The 16,251-nt window shown below is 32.0% G+C and overlaps 3 protein-coding genes across 3 annotated transcripts; 2 read left to right on the plus strand and 1 right to left on the minus strand.

Moving 5' to 3' along the window:
• The first annotated feature begins 5,006 nt into the window (after positions 1-5,006).
• Positions 5,007-8,312, plus strand: HCC2 (Thioredoxin superfamily protein). The gene is made up of 7 exons (XM_020348567.2): positions 5,007-5,317; positions 5,476-5,620; positions 5,742-5,817; positions 7,183-7,383; positions 7,469-7,558; positions 7,699-7,831; positions 7,914-8,312. Exons 1-7 carry the CDS (start codon positions 5,244-5,246, stop codon positions 8,020-8,022), a joined length of 828 nt encoding a protein of 275 aa, XP_020204156.1. The 5' UTR covers positions 5,007-5,243; the 3' UTR covers positions 8,023-8,312.
• A 451-nt stretch (positions 8,313-8,763) lies between these two features.
• On the plus strand, positions 8,764-13,875 carry LOC109789582 (inactive TPR repeat-containing thioredoxin TTL3). Its single transcript, XM_020348560.3, has 5 exons — positions 8,764-11,714; positions 11,824-12,019; positions 12,428-12,600; positions 12,683-13,016; positions 13,104-13,875. The coding sequence occupies exons 1-5, from the start codon at positions 10,882-10,884 to the stop codon at positions 13,227-13,229; spliced, it is 1,662 nt and encodes a 553-aa protein (XP_020204149.1). The 5' UTR covers positions 8,764-10,881; the 3' UTR covers positions 13,230-13,875.
• A 1,196-nt stretch (positions 13,876-15,071) lies between these two features.
• Positions 15,072-15,998, minus strand: LOC109789592 (PLAT domain-containing protein 3). Its single transcript, XM_020348572.3, has 2 exons — positions 15,838-15,998; positions 15,072-15,755 (listed from the first exon to the last, which is right to left on the minus strand). The coding sequence occupies exons 1-2, from the start codon at positions 15,922-15,924 to the stop codon at positions 15,270-15,272; spliced, it is 573 nt and encodes a 190-aa protein (XP_020204161.1). The 5' UTR covers positions 15,925-15,998; the 3' UTR covers positions 15,072-15,269.
• Positions 15,999-16,251: the final 253 nt, after the last annotated feature.

The raw sequence follows: 16,251 nt of genomic DNA on the forward strand, positions 1-16,251 counted from the left end.
TAAAATAGAGATATTTAATCTTTATATTTATAAAATACACATTTTTTTATCTTATTATCAATTTGATACTTGCTGATTGTTAAATTTTGACATTATTATGTGATTTATAATTACTTAAATAATGTGATATTTATTAACATGTCATATACAAGTAAAAAGTTAAAAAATAACATTAAAAATATTTGTTTATATATATTTTAACAACTTATTAATATTTATTTTATTAATAAATTTTATTTGTAGGTTTTTTAGTTTTTTTTTTGTTTCTAAATCTCATGATACTTAAGTATAAATAAATGTTAAAATTTAATTATTAAAAAATGTCAATCTAACGAAAAAATGAAAATTCTATATTTTTAAAATTAGATAATTAAATATCTTTATTTTAAAATAAAGACCAAAATTATAAATTGTTAAAAAAAAAAAAAAAAAACCAAAAATGTAATTTAGTCTTTTTAAATTCATAATCATCACTTAATTTGGTCATCGTCATTAAAGACCATGATGCAATCTAAAATTAGATGCTAAAATGAGTAATAGTTACCAAAGTTGGATCAAATTAATAGAATATTAATGATAAAGATTAAGGATATGTTTCAATATACTTTTTAATAAGGGGGTGTATTGGATTAGGATTTTAAAGGACTTTTTTAGTTAAAAAAAATCCTACGGATTTTAAAAGATTTTGCAGGATTTTCATGACTTTTAAGATTTTGCAGGATTCTACAAGACTTAAAATCAGGATTTTAATGGATTCTGCAAGACTTTTAAATCAGGATTTTAATGGATTCTGTGGGATTTTGTAGAATTTTCATGGATTTTTGACATTTGATAAGATTCCAAAAAAAATTTCATACATTCAAATTTAAAGAGTCAAAGACAAAAATAATAAAAAAAAATAATGTCTAGAGAATTAATAATAATAATAATAATAATAATAATTCTCCATAATATCTTGTCTTCTTAAATAGCATTCACTCACATATCCATATTTATACTAGTCCTCCAAGCATTAGCGTATTTTCGCTCTTGTTCCTGGATTTGAATAATAGGTTCAAAAGTATGATCTTCATTAATTGGTAACGTTGAAGATGAAGGTTCATCCACCGCTTCAATTGGAAATTCATCATAACGACATTCTTTACGTAGAAAATTATGTAGTGTTACACATACTAACACAAGTTCTACTCGTGTCTTAAATAAAAATGGAGATGCTGACTTAAAAATTGTGAACCTTGATTTAAAAATACCAAATATTTTCTCGATCACATTCCTTAAAGACGCATGACAAAGATTGAACAATTCTTTCTCATTTTCAGGGTGATTACCCTGACCTGCAAAATCTTGTAGATGATACCTTACACCTCGAAATGGAGCTAAAAATTGGCGTCGATTAGGAAATCCACAATCCACCAAAAAAATAGTTACCTAATTACATATGCAATATATATAATATTAGTATAATAATAATAATAATAATAATAATTATTATTATTATTTAAAGAATAAGCATTTAGATATAAGGAATATATATATATATATATATATATTATTTTAGTTATATATTATATGATAATTTTTAACGATATTTATAAATATAAATTATTCTAACAAATATTTTAACAATATTTCCTCTTTTAAAAAATAAGCTAATGAAGACATAAATTCTAAACCCTAAAAAATTAGATACTGCAACGTTTTATGTTAATTTTCTCTTTTAAAATATAAAAAAGTCCTAATTTCACAATATAAAAAGAAAAAGAAAAATTCATAGTAAAAAAAATAAAATAATTGTTGAGTCATAAAAGGAGGAGAATAAGAGTAACAAACTTAAGGGAAGAAGATAAATCGCAATTTTTATGCTAAGAGGGTTCTTCCCCCAATTAAGATCAATTTTCATCTCATTTTACTCACAGAAACCCTAACAAATTCATCTTTTATATATATATATATATATATATATATATATATATATATATATATTGTAGAGATTATAATATCAATTTCATCTTTCACTTTTTTCTTTTCTTGATGTGTGTTATAAAAAAAATTACCACTTAAAAGTTAAAATTTTAAGCATTTTTTTTGTGTTATATAAAGGAACAAATTCAACTACATAGAATAAAATAAAGCAAGTCAATTAAAGAGAACGAACAGAAAAATAGAACAAATCAATGACACTATCATTTATATATCAGAGTTTCACAAAATAGGAGAATGAGATGAGAACAATATTACAATATTATATATGAGCAATGAACAATAGTGCAGTATTATTAGCAAAGAAAAAATGGAGAAGACAGGAGCATAGAAAAAAAAGATAAAAAACTCACTTGAAAAGTCACTTCAAACAATCCTTCGAAATCCGATGGGTTTGGATGGGATTGTTTTATGAATTTGGTATTTATAGATAACACTAGAAAGTCCTTCAAAATCCCTCTCACACAACAATCCTTTAAAATCCTTATATTTTTGAATACCAATGGATTGTTTTTAAGTTGTAAAAAATTTCAAATGAATACCAATGGATTTTAATGGACTCTTTAAAAAATCTTGAAAATCCTGATTGAATACCACTGGATTATTTTTAAGTGACATAAAATCCTGATTGAATACCAATGGATTTTTTTACTCAAAAAAAGTCTTTTAAAATCCTACGAAATCCTAAACCAATACACCCCCCTAAATATTTATAAGATAAGAAAATATAAAGAAAAAACGTTTCGTAAAATAAAATTAGTTAATACATAAGTTAAAAAATAATTCAAAGAAACTAATATAAGATAATTTTTATAAATTAACTTGTGCATAAGCTAATTTTAATTTATAAAAAAAGTTGATTTCAATTTTTCTTCCTGCTTTCCTCTTCTGTAAATGCTTATGAATAAATTTATCTAAAATGACTCTAAAGGTCTGTTTGGTTCAAAGAAAAGAAGGGGAGGAAAAGAGTTAAAAAAATTATTTGGTTGAGAAAAGAGAAGAAGAGACAACTCTTTTTTGTTTAATTCATAAGAAGATGGGAAATGTTTCACAAACAAATTTACTTTTGTATCCTTGTAATTTTAAATTTAATAGCATAAATAAAAATATTTTAGATCTTATATTAAAATGTTTAAAAATCCCTTCTCTCCCCTCCAAATCCCTTCAATATTGGAATGAAGCTGAAATTTGGTTTGGAGGGATTTTGCTCCCCTCCCCTTCCCTCCTTAAAATGAGACCAAATAAGAAAAGATTTTAAAAATTTATCCCCTGCCATTCATTCCCTACCAACCAAATACTTATTTATCTCAAGGAATAACTTTTTTCTTCATATTTTTAAGGAATAAGATGATATGTTGTTGCAATTTCGAATGATTAATTTAATGGTTTACTCCAAACAAAAGATAATAAACCTATTTTCTAGATGGGTGCTCTTGTGGATCACCTTTAAAGGTGATCAACAATGCACCACTCTTTATGGATGGTTAGATTTATCTATATCCTACAATAACATGATATACTTGATGTACTAGATTTTATAATTTTCTTCACTTTTTCCACTCTAACTGTAATGTTCTTCGTCAACCGTGGATGTGGTTTCTCTTATGCAAAATAGTGCTAACTCGTTGCTTCCACTCCTTTAACCTAACCCTAAGCACCACAATAATTCCCTTTCCCTCACCACCACTCTCACTGTCTCTTCTCCAACATTAGCCCCACCCAAATCCCAACATTCATTCTTAAAAATTTCTTCACCACCAAGCTTCTCAGTTGCAGAAACCCCCAATGCGGCTACCTCTTCAACAATGAATCCCTCCCCTCACAAATGACTCTTAAGAGATACTCATACCACTTAATCAAAAGAGCTAGCTCAACAACAACAACCTGGTTTTGCAATTGAGAAGAAGTTAATTCCCAAAACAACTTCGTTTTGCAAACTAGCTCCACTTGTGGTGCCAAAACTAAGAATCTCAACAACACAAATTCAATAAGGAAAGACACGGAGAAGAGCTAGGGGAAGCAATGCAATAAAGAATGTACAAGGAAGAAAAGATTAATAATCTAGTGATAAAAAATATAGTGTTATCATGAGATTAATTAATCCAACAATCAGAAAAAATGGTGCACGGTAGACCGCCTACAAAGGTGGTCCACGGTAGCCGATGTTATCTTTTAGTGAAAGGCTATTTAAGAAGAGATTAATAACCATTAAAATGCTCCGCATAAAAGACCAACAATTGAAAAACACGTAAGTAATTACTGACAACTAGAAAAACATGAATGATTTTCTTAAATAACTAAATTGATCGATGCCATTACCCTTGTGGCCAAAAAGTAAAGCATTAATATTGTAAGTGATTTGATATTATCATTTTTTTTTCTTTGCATTCAAATAATCAATGTATTATGACTATCAAATAAAGGTCAAATGACATATTTTAAATGTGTATTTTCAGTCTAATTTGTTGAGATAAAATATGAGTTGCCAAATATTATATAAGTTTTTGAAGGATCGACACATAACTCATTTAGGATACTTAAACGATATAGTTCGCTTGCTAAAAGAGTAACATACCACATGTTTCTTGTAATTGTGATTGTTGAGAAAGAAACATGACTTCATCATAAGTAGCAAAAAATATTGGGTGGAAAGAGGCGAGGAAACATGAAATTTAAGATTTTGAAGATAATCATATTTAAACTATATGTTTTCTGATGTCATGAAAAAAAAATGTTAGATGTAAGTGAGTTTATTAAGTATTATTAGAGATGTGAAATGAATCTATTTGACTTGGTACCAATGCTTTGAAATGAATTGATCTACTTAAACTTTAATTTTTTTATGGACTATTTATTTTGTGATCTAACATATCTTATTGGTCCATGGATGAGGTTAAATTGACCTAATATATTATATTTTATTTTTATTTCAATTTTATAAAGAAAAATAAAAAATTAAATACTAGGCGAAATAGGTTTGATAAGTTTCGATTTTTTTTTTCCTAGCTTAGTTAATCTAGCTCGTTGGAAGGACAACTTTTTGGAGTATAGCCTAACACTCGTCAAGCTATTGGAAGAATATGTAAAATCGGGTAATTGGATCCATTCAAAGCAGGGCCCCCGGAAAAGAAAAAAAAATGTTTTACTAAATTGAGCGAAAGATTATATGAGAAGAATAAGCTTGAAGAAGAAGGCAATATTTGGATGTTTTATGGCATCAAACGACATGGGTATCAATTTTTTGCATTCCAACAACCTTAGTCATGCCCATTCCTAGGTTTATGCTCTTTTCATCCCACAATCGCTCCACTGGGGCGGCCCTCGCTCTTCTTCGAAGGTCACTCTCTAAACCCTTCACTTTTCTTTTTTTGAGTTTTAATTTTGGGACCGATACATAAGTTTTTCTCAACAATATGACGAATTGCTTATTTATTTCTTAAAGTTGGACGCATCATAGGCATTGGGAAGTGTTAATTGTTATAGCTTTTGTGATAGGTGTGTTCCCTCTAGGACAACTCAATCTGTTAGGTATACAAAATCTACAAGACACGGTAAAACAAAACATGATGTTCATCCTGTACTCACTCCTGAATCGAGCTCCACCTCGCAGGCTTCTCGCTCATGGGGTGCTTATGTTGCTGTATGTTCCCTTACTCCTCTCTATCTCTCTCTCTTATTGATGCATTGCTATGCAACAATTACTTGATTGGTTATCTCGGTTCTAGTGGGTTGAATTCTGTGTGTTCTTGATTTTCCTTTAGCCAGCTGCTGTTCTAGGATTTGCTGGGATTGCAGCTTTTTTTCACTACAACGATGAGAAGAGAGCTGTTCCCAAAGGTATATGCAATCTGGTATTCACAATTGATATGCTTTCAAGAGTTTGGTTTTGTCTGTAGCCTACTTGATTTGTTATGCTCTTGCATCATGAGCGAAGTTAGATGTTGCTCTTTTCTTATATTTAGAAGCAGCATTGCTTGATTAAATGATAAATACATTGCGGGACTGTATATGGTTTTATTATGTAGAGTTTTGTCTGATTAGTTGTTGCTAGACATGTTTGCTTCAATGATAAAAGAGGTTGGAGGGTCTAAGACTATCAGTGATCTGGCATACTGGTTGTGAAGTTGTAACAGTGGAGTTCTTATGTTGTTAGAATTGATTTTGGAAATATTACCTCGTTGTTTTGGATTTATAGCACTCTGATGCAATTTATATAATTTTGAATTTATAACAAAGTTTAAACTTTAAATCCATTGATGCAATTTATAAACATGCCAAACATTTTGCTGATGGAAACTTTCTGAGGTCAGTTTTTACATGACATTCACTGAGTGCAACTAGTGTCTAAGAATGATGAGCTATGCATCTTTTTGCTTAGTTATTTTATTATTATTTTTATCATGACAATGTGCCAAATCTACCCAAGTCATGTTTGGCGCCATTTGATGATTACTCATGTGAGTTTGTATATGTATTTAGGAATTGGGGAGAGTCTTTGCTTAATTTCTGTATGAACATATTTGACTAGATGGTTGGTTTCTGTCTGTTGATGAAACATTGAAACTTCTAATTTATGTCTCAAATATGAAAATAAAAATTCTATTCGTTCTTCAAATGTATCAGTTAGCTACGTATGCTTTGATAATAATATATAGGATATCATCTAGAACTAACCATTACAGAAGAATGTAAGGTGCATATCTTAAATTGCATTTTTGCTATGAGATTATTCCAATACAAACAAGAAGTGGTCATGACATCATAAGTTGCAACTTACTATTGTAGATCCATTTTTTGTTTTCTTAAAATTGTATCTCTTTTCATGGGTCTCGATTTTACAAAGTAGGCATTTGTTGGGATTTGAAACTGGAGCTTGTGATAAATTCCAGTTCCATTGCTTTATGAATTATGACTTGATTGGAATTTTATTGCCTAAAATGATCCATGACTTGCAAATAAAAATCATGCAGTTGAGAGTCTCAGGCCAAACGTTGCAAGAAATACCCATAATCTGCTAATTTTTGTCTTTGTAAGATCTTGTCCAAGAGTATTCATGGAATCACTTGTGAACTCTGGGTGAAATAGTTTCATTTTCAGGCATCAAAGCTCCGCAAGTTTTCGGATTATATAAGTGTGATCCTAATATAGGTTTGCAAGGGTGTTTTATTTCCATTATCATAATTGCTTTATTTCTTGAATCAGGTAATCAGGGTAGTGGACCCAGAAATGTTGTCAATGGATCAATAATTTGGGTTCCATTTACACTAATTAATACAGAGAAACAAACAGTTACAGAACGTGATTTTCTTGGGAATTGGGTTCTCCTCTATTTTGGCTATACCTCATCCCCCGATCTAGGGCCAGAACAAGTTCAAATTATGGCCAAGACAATCAATATATTAGGTTTGGCACTTAATCTCAGTTCACTGTATTATAAGTTTCTTTTCTCTGGGTTAAACTTAACATTCTGTATTTTATTTGGATCAAGAATCAAAACAGAAGCTTAAGATTCTTCCAGTATTTGTTACCATTGATCCTCAACGTGATACTCCCTCACAACTTCGTGCATACCTTGAAGGTGTGACAAAACTATCATAATTTTTAATTACTTAAAACTTTTGATTTGGTCAATTATGCTTTATGTTCTACCCTTATCCTCCCCTCAATGAATTTTCCCCACTAACTTTTCTTGTCTATCTTCCCTCTGTTGTGCTGCAGAGTTTGACTCAAGAATCATAGGATTAACCGGACCTGTTGCTGCTGTTAGGCAGATGGCACAAGAATATCGTGTTTATTTTAAAAAGGTAGAAGAGGATGGCGGTGATTATCTTGTTGACTGTTCCCACAACATGTAAGCCCTTGTTCTACCCTTATGCATCCTTCGGTAGTTCTGTATGGTTGCACTTGGATATAAACTGTGTTTAAACATTCAGGTATTTGCTGAATCCTAAAATGGAGGTTATGAGATGCTTTGGAGTCGAGTATAATGCAGAGGAGTTATCAGAAGCAATACAAAAAGAACTGAACAGAAACCCCTCTTGATGGTTTAGATGCAGGCATGAAGCCTGATATCACTTTCTACCCATGTTTTCTGTTCTTCTAATGGGATCTCAGAATCATTTACAATGTGACGATTTAACTTTGACTTTGGAGGAAAGCATTTAGCTTTTCTTTATTTTCATTTCGACTAACAAAAAGTTTAGGGGCAATCTGAGTTTCATTATAGGTTTCGCGGACAGATTTATTTTTTTGGGAAACATTTTAGATGAAAATTCTATACCTGAATGTTTTCATATCCACTTTCATCTAACAAGCACTTTGTTTTTATTTCATTTTGTCACACGTAAGTTTGCTAGTCTTGCTCCTGGACTCGTTCCAATGTTACATATTAGAAGCTTAAGCCAGTTGATTACAAAAACTAAAATCTCGTGAGAGTATTCTTGGCATGATAATTACTTGTGCGGTGAAGTAACTTTGAAACTTTACATATTTTATTTAAATTAAAAGTAATATATATATATATATATATATATATATATATATATGAGGAGAGCTTCATTTACTTCAGGAATAAGTCTATTTAGATTTATTTTGTTCAATAACTCATGTTTTAAATCAAATTTCAATGATCCAACTGTTGAGTTTAAAGTTCATAATATATAGATTAAGTCTGTAAATTTTTACAAAATTTAAAAATTATTTGATACTTTATTTTAATAATTCAAATCATAGAGAGGGAGGAATCTACATAAATTATTTTGGACAATGAATCTAATTCTTCCTTTTTTTAATAAATTTATTTTAAGGATATTATGATAATTTAATGTTATTTAAAGCACAATTTATCTCTTCTATTTCACTCATTACTCTCTTCCCTCTCATCATTAATTTCTTTCTTTTTCCATTTTTTATATAGGATACCAACTCTTTACTAGTTGAGCAATGACAAATATCAACAAGTTGGTGTTTTTTTTTCCTATTAAATTGAATGTTGTAACCCATTTTTACATCTCATAGAAGCATCATGAAAATATGATGACCCTCATTCCCCGCGTATAATCCCTCTAGAATGCATGCCATTTTGGCACTCAACAAAATGGAGGGAACCCTTTGAATGTGACAAAAAGCTTCAATCCCCGGTCATGATGACACTTTCATTCGGATGGTACAACAATGGCACATAATGTTGGAGAAGGGCCAGAACCAAAACAAGAAGGAGTACAGTGACAAAGGTGGTGGACGAGTGTGACTCCGTGATTGCTGTGGCAGAAGAGAGAAAATGGGTGGTAGTACAAAGGAAGTAAGTGAGGTTAAATTAGATAAGGAGGACATTTATAGTGAGGAAAAGAAGATGGTTCAAGAGTAAAAAGATAGAAAGCAAGTGAAATGAAATTGTGTGGGTAATGAGGTTCTTAACAGTAAGGTAGAGCGAGCAATTACATAGTGGGCGGTTAAAAGTTTGCACAAGAGGTTGAGGAACAAGAATTTCAAAACAAAAAAAAAAATAATGTAAAGTATATGGTTGCATTTGGAGTGAGTAGTGCACTTTTTTCTATCCAATGTACCCAACATTAGTAAAAATGGTTTAAATATAATTGAGGGATACAAACGTGTGAAATAGTGAAAATGAAATGAATGTGTTTCTTTTATCTATTTGTATAAAAGAGAATGATATTAGGTGAATTCTATTGTGAAACTATCTAAATACATGATTAACCAATAAATCATCAACTATTATTATTTAGATATTAGTGTAAAAAATGCATTTTGTACTTTTATATTTTTTTAAATAAAAAAATAAAATTAATATAATAATAAGTGGTTAATTAAAAATATGGATGATTATGAATTGAAATTTATAAAATAAAATAAAAATTATGATTTAAAAAGTAGTTATACGAGTAAAATTAGATACAAAATTTTGTAGAACAAAATGTTCAATCTCCTTTATTATAATAGATTATAGATGATAGATCATGAATATTATATTCAATATTTGATATTAAAGAAGAGAAACATATTAACAAGTAACTCTTAAAATATTTGAAATTTGGAATTAGATCCTTTATCATCTTAGATGAATTGCTAGCAATCTCCTCAAGGTCCTTAACAACATTGATTAAAGAAGGACCTTAATTCAGTGATGAAGTTTTATGTTAATTGTAAAGTCTCATACAACCCTCGTTGAGATGAGACCATAGGGAGAGTTTAACTCCTAACAGAACAAATATATAATTTGATGTTATTTTTCTCCCCATTACACATTGCTGATACACAAATAAGGTCATACATTTGTTGGCATATATTGTTACAGTTGTCGTGTAAACATGCAATGCTTGTGTGTCTCGGCAGTTAAGACGTTAGAAATGAAGGAGGGCACATTTCCTGTCATAATCAAACAAGCAACTGAAACAAAAAAAAAGTTGGAGTAACTAAAAAACTGAAAGCCAACTACCGACTATTGCATTTTTTGGTTTTTAAAAAACAAAAAGCGTAACTTATTTGTGTATCATTATTCTCGTGTCCTCTATTGATTATGCAATTTCATTTGACCTTTTTCAACCGCAAGAAACAGAAAATGAAGAAATTCTGTTTCCTAGGAATCCCTCCAGGAGGGTTTGTGTGTACATTTAAAACTTAACGGTCATTATGTGTTTACCCTCTTCACAATTTAGGTTTGAAGTAGTTGTTGCGTTTCATTGTTGGATTTTACGTGGCTTGGTTGGAGATGTTCGAAGTCATCAATTCATAGAATCAATCTTTATTTGTACAATCCTTCATATTCCTTGAATATTCATTTATGGAGTTGTAATAAACCAACCAACCAATTTCATCTCCCTTAGAATATTGCAGTCTTTCATCATCTTAGCGAAGCATCCTTCAACATAAGCAAAAAAGAGCATGGGGAAAAACTCCACACAAAGAAATTTTGGCTGTGGCTTAATAGCTGCAATATTCAGGCCTTCTGCTCCCAAAATCAATTATAGAAAGTTTTCCAACACCCCTGACACAAAAAAACATCAAGGTAGCTGTAAAGATGCAACTTTCTTGGGAACAACTTCATCCAATAAACACACAAATTCTTCACCTCATTCTGACTCCAAGCCAATCTCTCATGTTAACCAAAACCACCAAAGGAACCATCCCGCAAGAGGCTCATCCAAAGTGTCACATGCAGAGGGTTATGTCAACAATGGAAGAAGGGTCCCTAAAGAAGCACTTGGCATTTCTGGTGAACTTGAAAGCATGATAAGCGATCGCCAAAAGGGAAATAGCACCTTTCTTCGTGCATCTTCTGGCAACGTGATGATATTTGGTAATTTAGGTAACCTGGGACAAGGAGGGAATTCCAGTTATCATAACCATGCCATGCAAAGGGATGAAAACACTAGTGCTAATGGAAGAAACAAGGACCGTAAGGTGGAGAATGAGAGTAAAGGAAGCAAGGAACAACCAGGTTCTCCGTGCAGGACCTTGTCTACTAGAGTGGACCCTGAACAATTAAAGATAATGGGCAATGAGGATTACAAGAATGGGAGGTTTGAAGAAGCCTTGGCTCTTTATGATGCTGCAATTGCAATTGACCCCAATAAAGCTTCCTATAGGAGCAACAAAAGTGCAGCATTAACGGCTCTAGGGAGGCTTCTGGAGGCTGTGTTTGAGTGTAGACAAGCCATTCAAATAGAGCCTCGTTATCACAGAGCTCATCTTCTATTGGGAAACTTGAGCATGAGGTACACTTGCACAAGAAAGAATATACTCCTTTCAACTTGAATCTCATAACAATTCTTCTTTCTTTGTTATGGGTGTTGTCACTGATTGTTAGTTTGTGTTTGCCTACAGATTAGGAGAAACAGATAAGGCTCTTTATCATTATAAACAGGCAGGACCAGAGGCTGACCCGGACGAAATTGCCAAGGTGAAAAAAATCCAGTTTCATTTAAACAAATGCACTGTGGCACGTAGGTTAGGAGATTGGAAAAACCTGATTAAGGAGACCAACTATGCCATTTCATCTGGTGCAGATTCTGCTCCACTGGTTAGCAGCTACTAGCCTCTATTTAGAAATTATTACATCTTCCTAGACTACTATGGTCCGGATAATCTCCACCTAACATATTACCGGATTTTATAAACTCTTTTACAAGGAGTGATCACAACACACTCTCTTGTATTAGTTAAAATTCATTGAAAATTACAAAATCATGAAATATTCTTTAAATAAGATGTCAAATCTATCAAAATTTGTGATTTTCAATCAATTTCAGTCAATAAGAAATGTGTTTAAATAAGTGTGTTGCTTACATTTTTATTAGTAAATTTAAAAACTTGGTTTTGCGTCGGTGTCACGTGAAGATTAGAAGGATCATGTATTGTTTTCTCATATGTTAAACCTTGAACTTTGCGAATCATGCTGATATGACTCTGATTGTGGGCTTAAATGGAGATATTTGCATTGCAAGCGGAAGCATTGTTGAAGCTTCGTAGGCACCTATATGCAGAAGCAATAATGTCAAAGGGACCTAATTTTGATGTTGATGGGTGCACCAAGTTCTTTGGACCAATAGCTAATGCAAATTTGTTGGTGATTCAGGCTAGAGTTCATTTGGCTGCTGGCAGGTTATTGTTTAGTTTCTAATTGCCTAATTGAAAAGCAGAACATGTTTCTTAATATCTACGTATTCACACAATGTGTCACCAGATTTGAAGATGCCTTAGTTGCAATTGAGCGAGCATGTAAGCTAGATTCTAATAATAATGGGGTGAAGAAGGTGATGAGAAAGGCTAGAGCAGCGGCCAGTGCTCGATCAAATGGAAACGAGCTTTTCAAGGCATCAAAATTCTCTGAAGCATGTGTTGCCTATGGAGAGGGGTTAGAGCATGATCCCTATAACTCGGTTTTGCTATGCAACCGAGCTGCATGTAGATCAAAATTAGGCCAATTTGAGAATGCTGTCAAAGATTGCACTGCTGCTCTAAACTTGCGCCCATCCTACAACAAGGCTAGGTTGAGAAGAGCTGATTGTAATGCAAAGGTAAAACCACACATAGGCTTACTTTGTTTACTCACATAATGCAATGCGTTTTAAACATTTTTATGTGTTTTGTGTATACAATTGTAGTTGAAAAGATGGGAAGCTTCGATACAAGATTATGAAATATTGCTAAAAAAGACACCGGAGGATGAGGAATTAAGCAGGGCTTTGTTGGAGGCCAAAGAGCATCTCATAAAAAAGCGAGGTGAATGAAGGTCATCAATATGTTGGACATATATAGAAATAGTTTAGAAATGGAGTTTTGTGAATATATAAAAAGAATGATGTGTTGCCAGTCTTCATTTCTCAAAAAGAATGAGTGTATCAACATATTCATTGTAAGCTTATAACATGTTTTATTATCAATGAAAACTTATTAAAAACTATAAAAAAAATTTGGGAGACATTAAGAGTACGTGAGACCAACTATTTTTTTTAAATAAATTTTAATAAATAATAAAAAAAAAGTTTAGTAAGGTATGTGATTTTTTTTTTGTTGATAAATTAGTAAGATATGCGAATATTGTAAGTTTTTTTTTATTTTTTATACCAAGTTCTATTTGCACGTATAAAAAAAGAAAAATAAAAAAAAAGAGTGCAGTATTTCTCATAAAGTGAACGAACACTGATGGTCAATGATCGATATTCAAATCCATTGAAAATGATAAAACGTGTTGTGGATGAGCTGTGGAGAGGATGATTAACATCCACTTCAGAAACACAACGGGCCCATGCTAAAGGAAAGGTTTCAGCATAAAGTATCATATAGTTCTACATTTCTAAAGTTGAATTAAATTGTCGGTGATAGTTTGATATCATTTCATGTTATGCCATAAACAAAATGATTTTTAAAAAATTAAGTGAAGATATGTCAACAAACATTTTTCATCTCTAGGAATAAACAATAGAACTTGTACGCATTTGCTTTAATCTTTCTCACAATCTTTTCTCTTTTTCCTTTTAGAAATAAACCTTATGGAATCTGTTTCTAAAAAGCTTCAAATGAACACTAGGTTTGTTAATTCACATGCTGGGAGTGATATTCAAATATGCACATTTATGAAAACTTACACTAATGCATTAGTCCAAAGACCATGATTTAAGAAATATTACAAATACATGTGATTCGGATTAGACACGTATATCTCAATTAAATTCCATGATTTGAAAACATTTTTTATCAAAAATAATTTGACCAAATTTTAAACCTAAAGAGTACTGTATTCTCATTTTGTAAACTAAAAGGAATGTTATAAGTTTAAAAAATTTACAATAGTACTTACACTAATTTATTAACAAAATAAACATTCATCAATACAAATATTGATAAACCTTGAAAAGGCCAATGGTTGAATTTTCATTAATATTTTTGTTAATTTTTTGCTTAAAAAAGTAATAATCTTTTTCATATATATATATATATATATATAATACTAAATTAATTTTACAATGTCACATTTTTCATCAAATTGGTCTATGAAGGACTCCGGTGATCAGTACAAAAATTACGTGAGTTGTATTTTTTGGACATTCAATTTTTTCAAACATTTAACAAATACTTATTATTTTCTATATCTTTCTCTCAATTATATTACATCACCTATATGTTTTTCTGTTTTTTTTTTTTTTTTTTTATCTCTTACACGAAGTGTAAAATAGGATTTTGAGCCATAAAATTTGGCCACTCAAAATGCTATTCGACACCTAACAGATAAAAGAGAAAAAAGGTAGAATTGTTATAGGTGGTGTGTGTGATAGAATTATAGATAGAGGAAAATAAGAGTGTTTGAAAAATTGGGTGTCCAAAAATAACTACTAAAATTATTTTACAAAGTTTAGTAAAATTCTAGGTGTCATAGAACATTAGAACGTGTTTTGTACCTATTTTTTTTCTGCTAGTTTAAAAATAAAAAATGAACAGACGTGAAGTTATATCAACTGTTGCTCATGTGAAGTATTCTGGTTTGCCAAAATTTAGTTTTGATCATCGAACTACCAATAAAATACAAAGAACAAAGAGGCATTGGATGGTTCCATCTTGAGAAAAAGATGTAGTTGAGTAAGTAAATAGTAGCAATAGCATTAAGCATAGCAGTGGAGTACTCTTACATGTATCCAGAAATGGATAGAGATAGTGGCGATTATTATTGAAGATTACAAAGACAAAAAGGGGTGACAAGGGCGAATGAGCACGACAACCAAAGGAAGCAACGATTGGAAGTTGGAACCCCTTTCCTTTGGTCACACTCACACTCACGCGCGGGCATCCAAAATAGAGAAGGCAGATCTGGATCCGGCCCTATCGGAGATGGGCCGGGCCTGATCCAAGCGGTAGCTGCAGTGGTTACTGATGGCCCAAAGCTGGTAGGGGGAGGTGTCGAGAGCGAGCCACTGCTCAAGCTCGAAATTATCCTGAGCGCAGGAGTAGTGGGGCCCAGTGGACGTAACCTCGATGTAGTTAAGGTACCAGCCGTGATGCGAACCGGAGCCGTCGGAAGTGACGTTAACGGCGCAAACGGGTCCGTCAAGACAGGGTCCTCTTCCGCTGAAGATGTCGAGGTTGCCGCGCTCGAAGTAGTTGTAACCCGAACCCATCAAACCGCCCCACGTTTCGAGGTTTTTAATGTAGATGAAGTATCCGTACTTGTCGTACAGCTTCACTCCGATCTTCGAGTCCGTTCCTCCCTTCAGCACCGAACCGGTTCTAACATACGCCGTGTACACGCAATCCGGCTCATCCTGCAATTGCTTAAGTTTGTTAGTGAGCCTGAGCCACAATTCAGATCGTTAAATTTTTTAATAATGACAAGGGCGTTCTTACGGATCTGACGCTTCTGGCGACGCTGAGTGAGAATAGGAAGAGGAGAGAGAGCGAGAGTGTAGCATCACCATGTGCCATTTTCCCCATGATGAGACCAATGCCATGGCTACACTACTACTCCTAGATAAATAGGGCGAGGAACTCATGCTTCATCACCAAATTATTAAAATACTTACACACTCATCGCTTCACATTTAACTATCAATTTAGTGTTTTCCGTGTGTCGGAGATTAATAGTATTTTATAATTATCTTTTTTTTATTCGATACTCCACCTTTTTAAAAAACACGTTCATCCCAATCAATGTCTTTTCAAACATAAAATTGATAAAATTCTGTCGATCAAAATCCATAATATTTCGAATAAGCGAATTTTAATAAATTCATAAAACTTGCAATCAAAACAATTAATATC

This window comes from Cajanus cajan, chromosome 2, assembly GCF_000230855.2.
Source record: "Cajanus cajan strain Asha chromosome 2, NIPB_CcT2T_4, whole genome shotgun sequence".
Classification (NCBI taxonomy): Eukaryota; Viridiplantae; Streptophyta; class Magnoliopsida; order Fabales; family Fabaceae; genus Cajanus; species Cajanus cajan.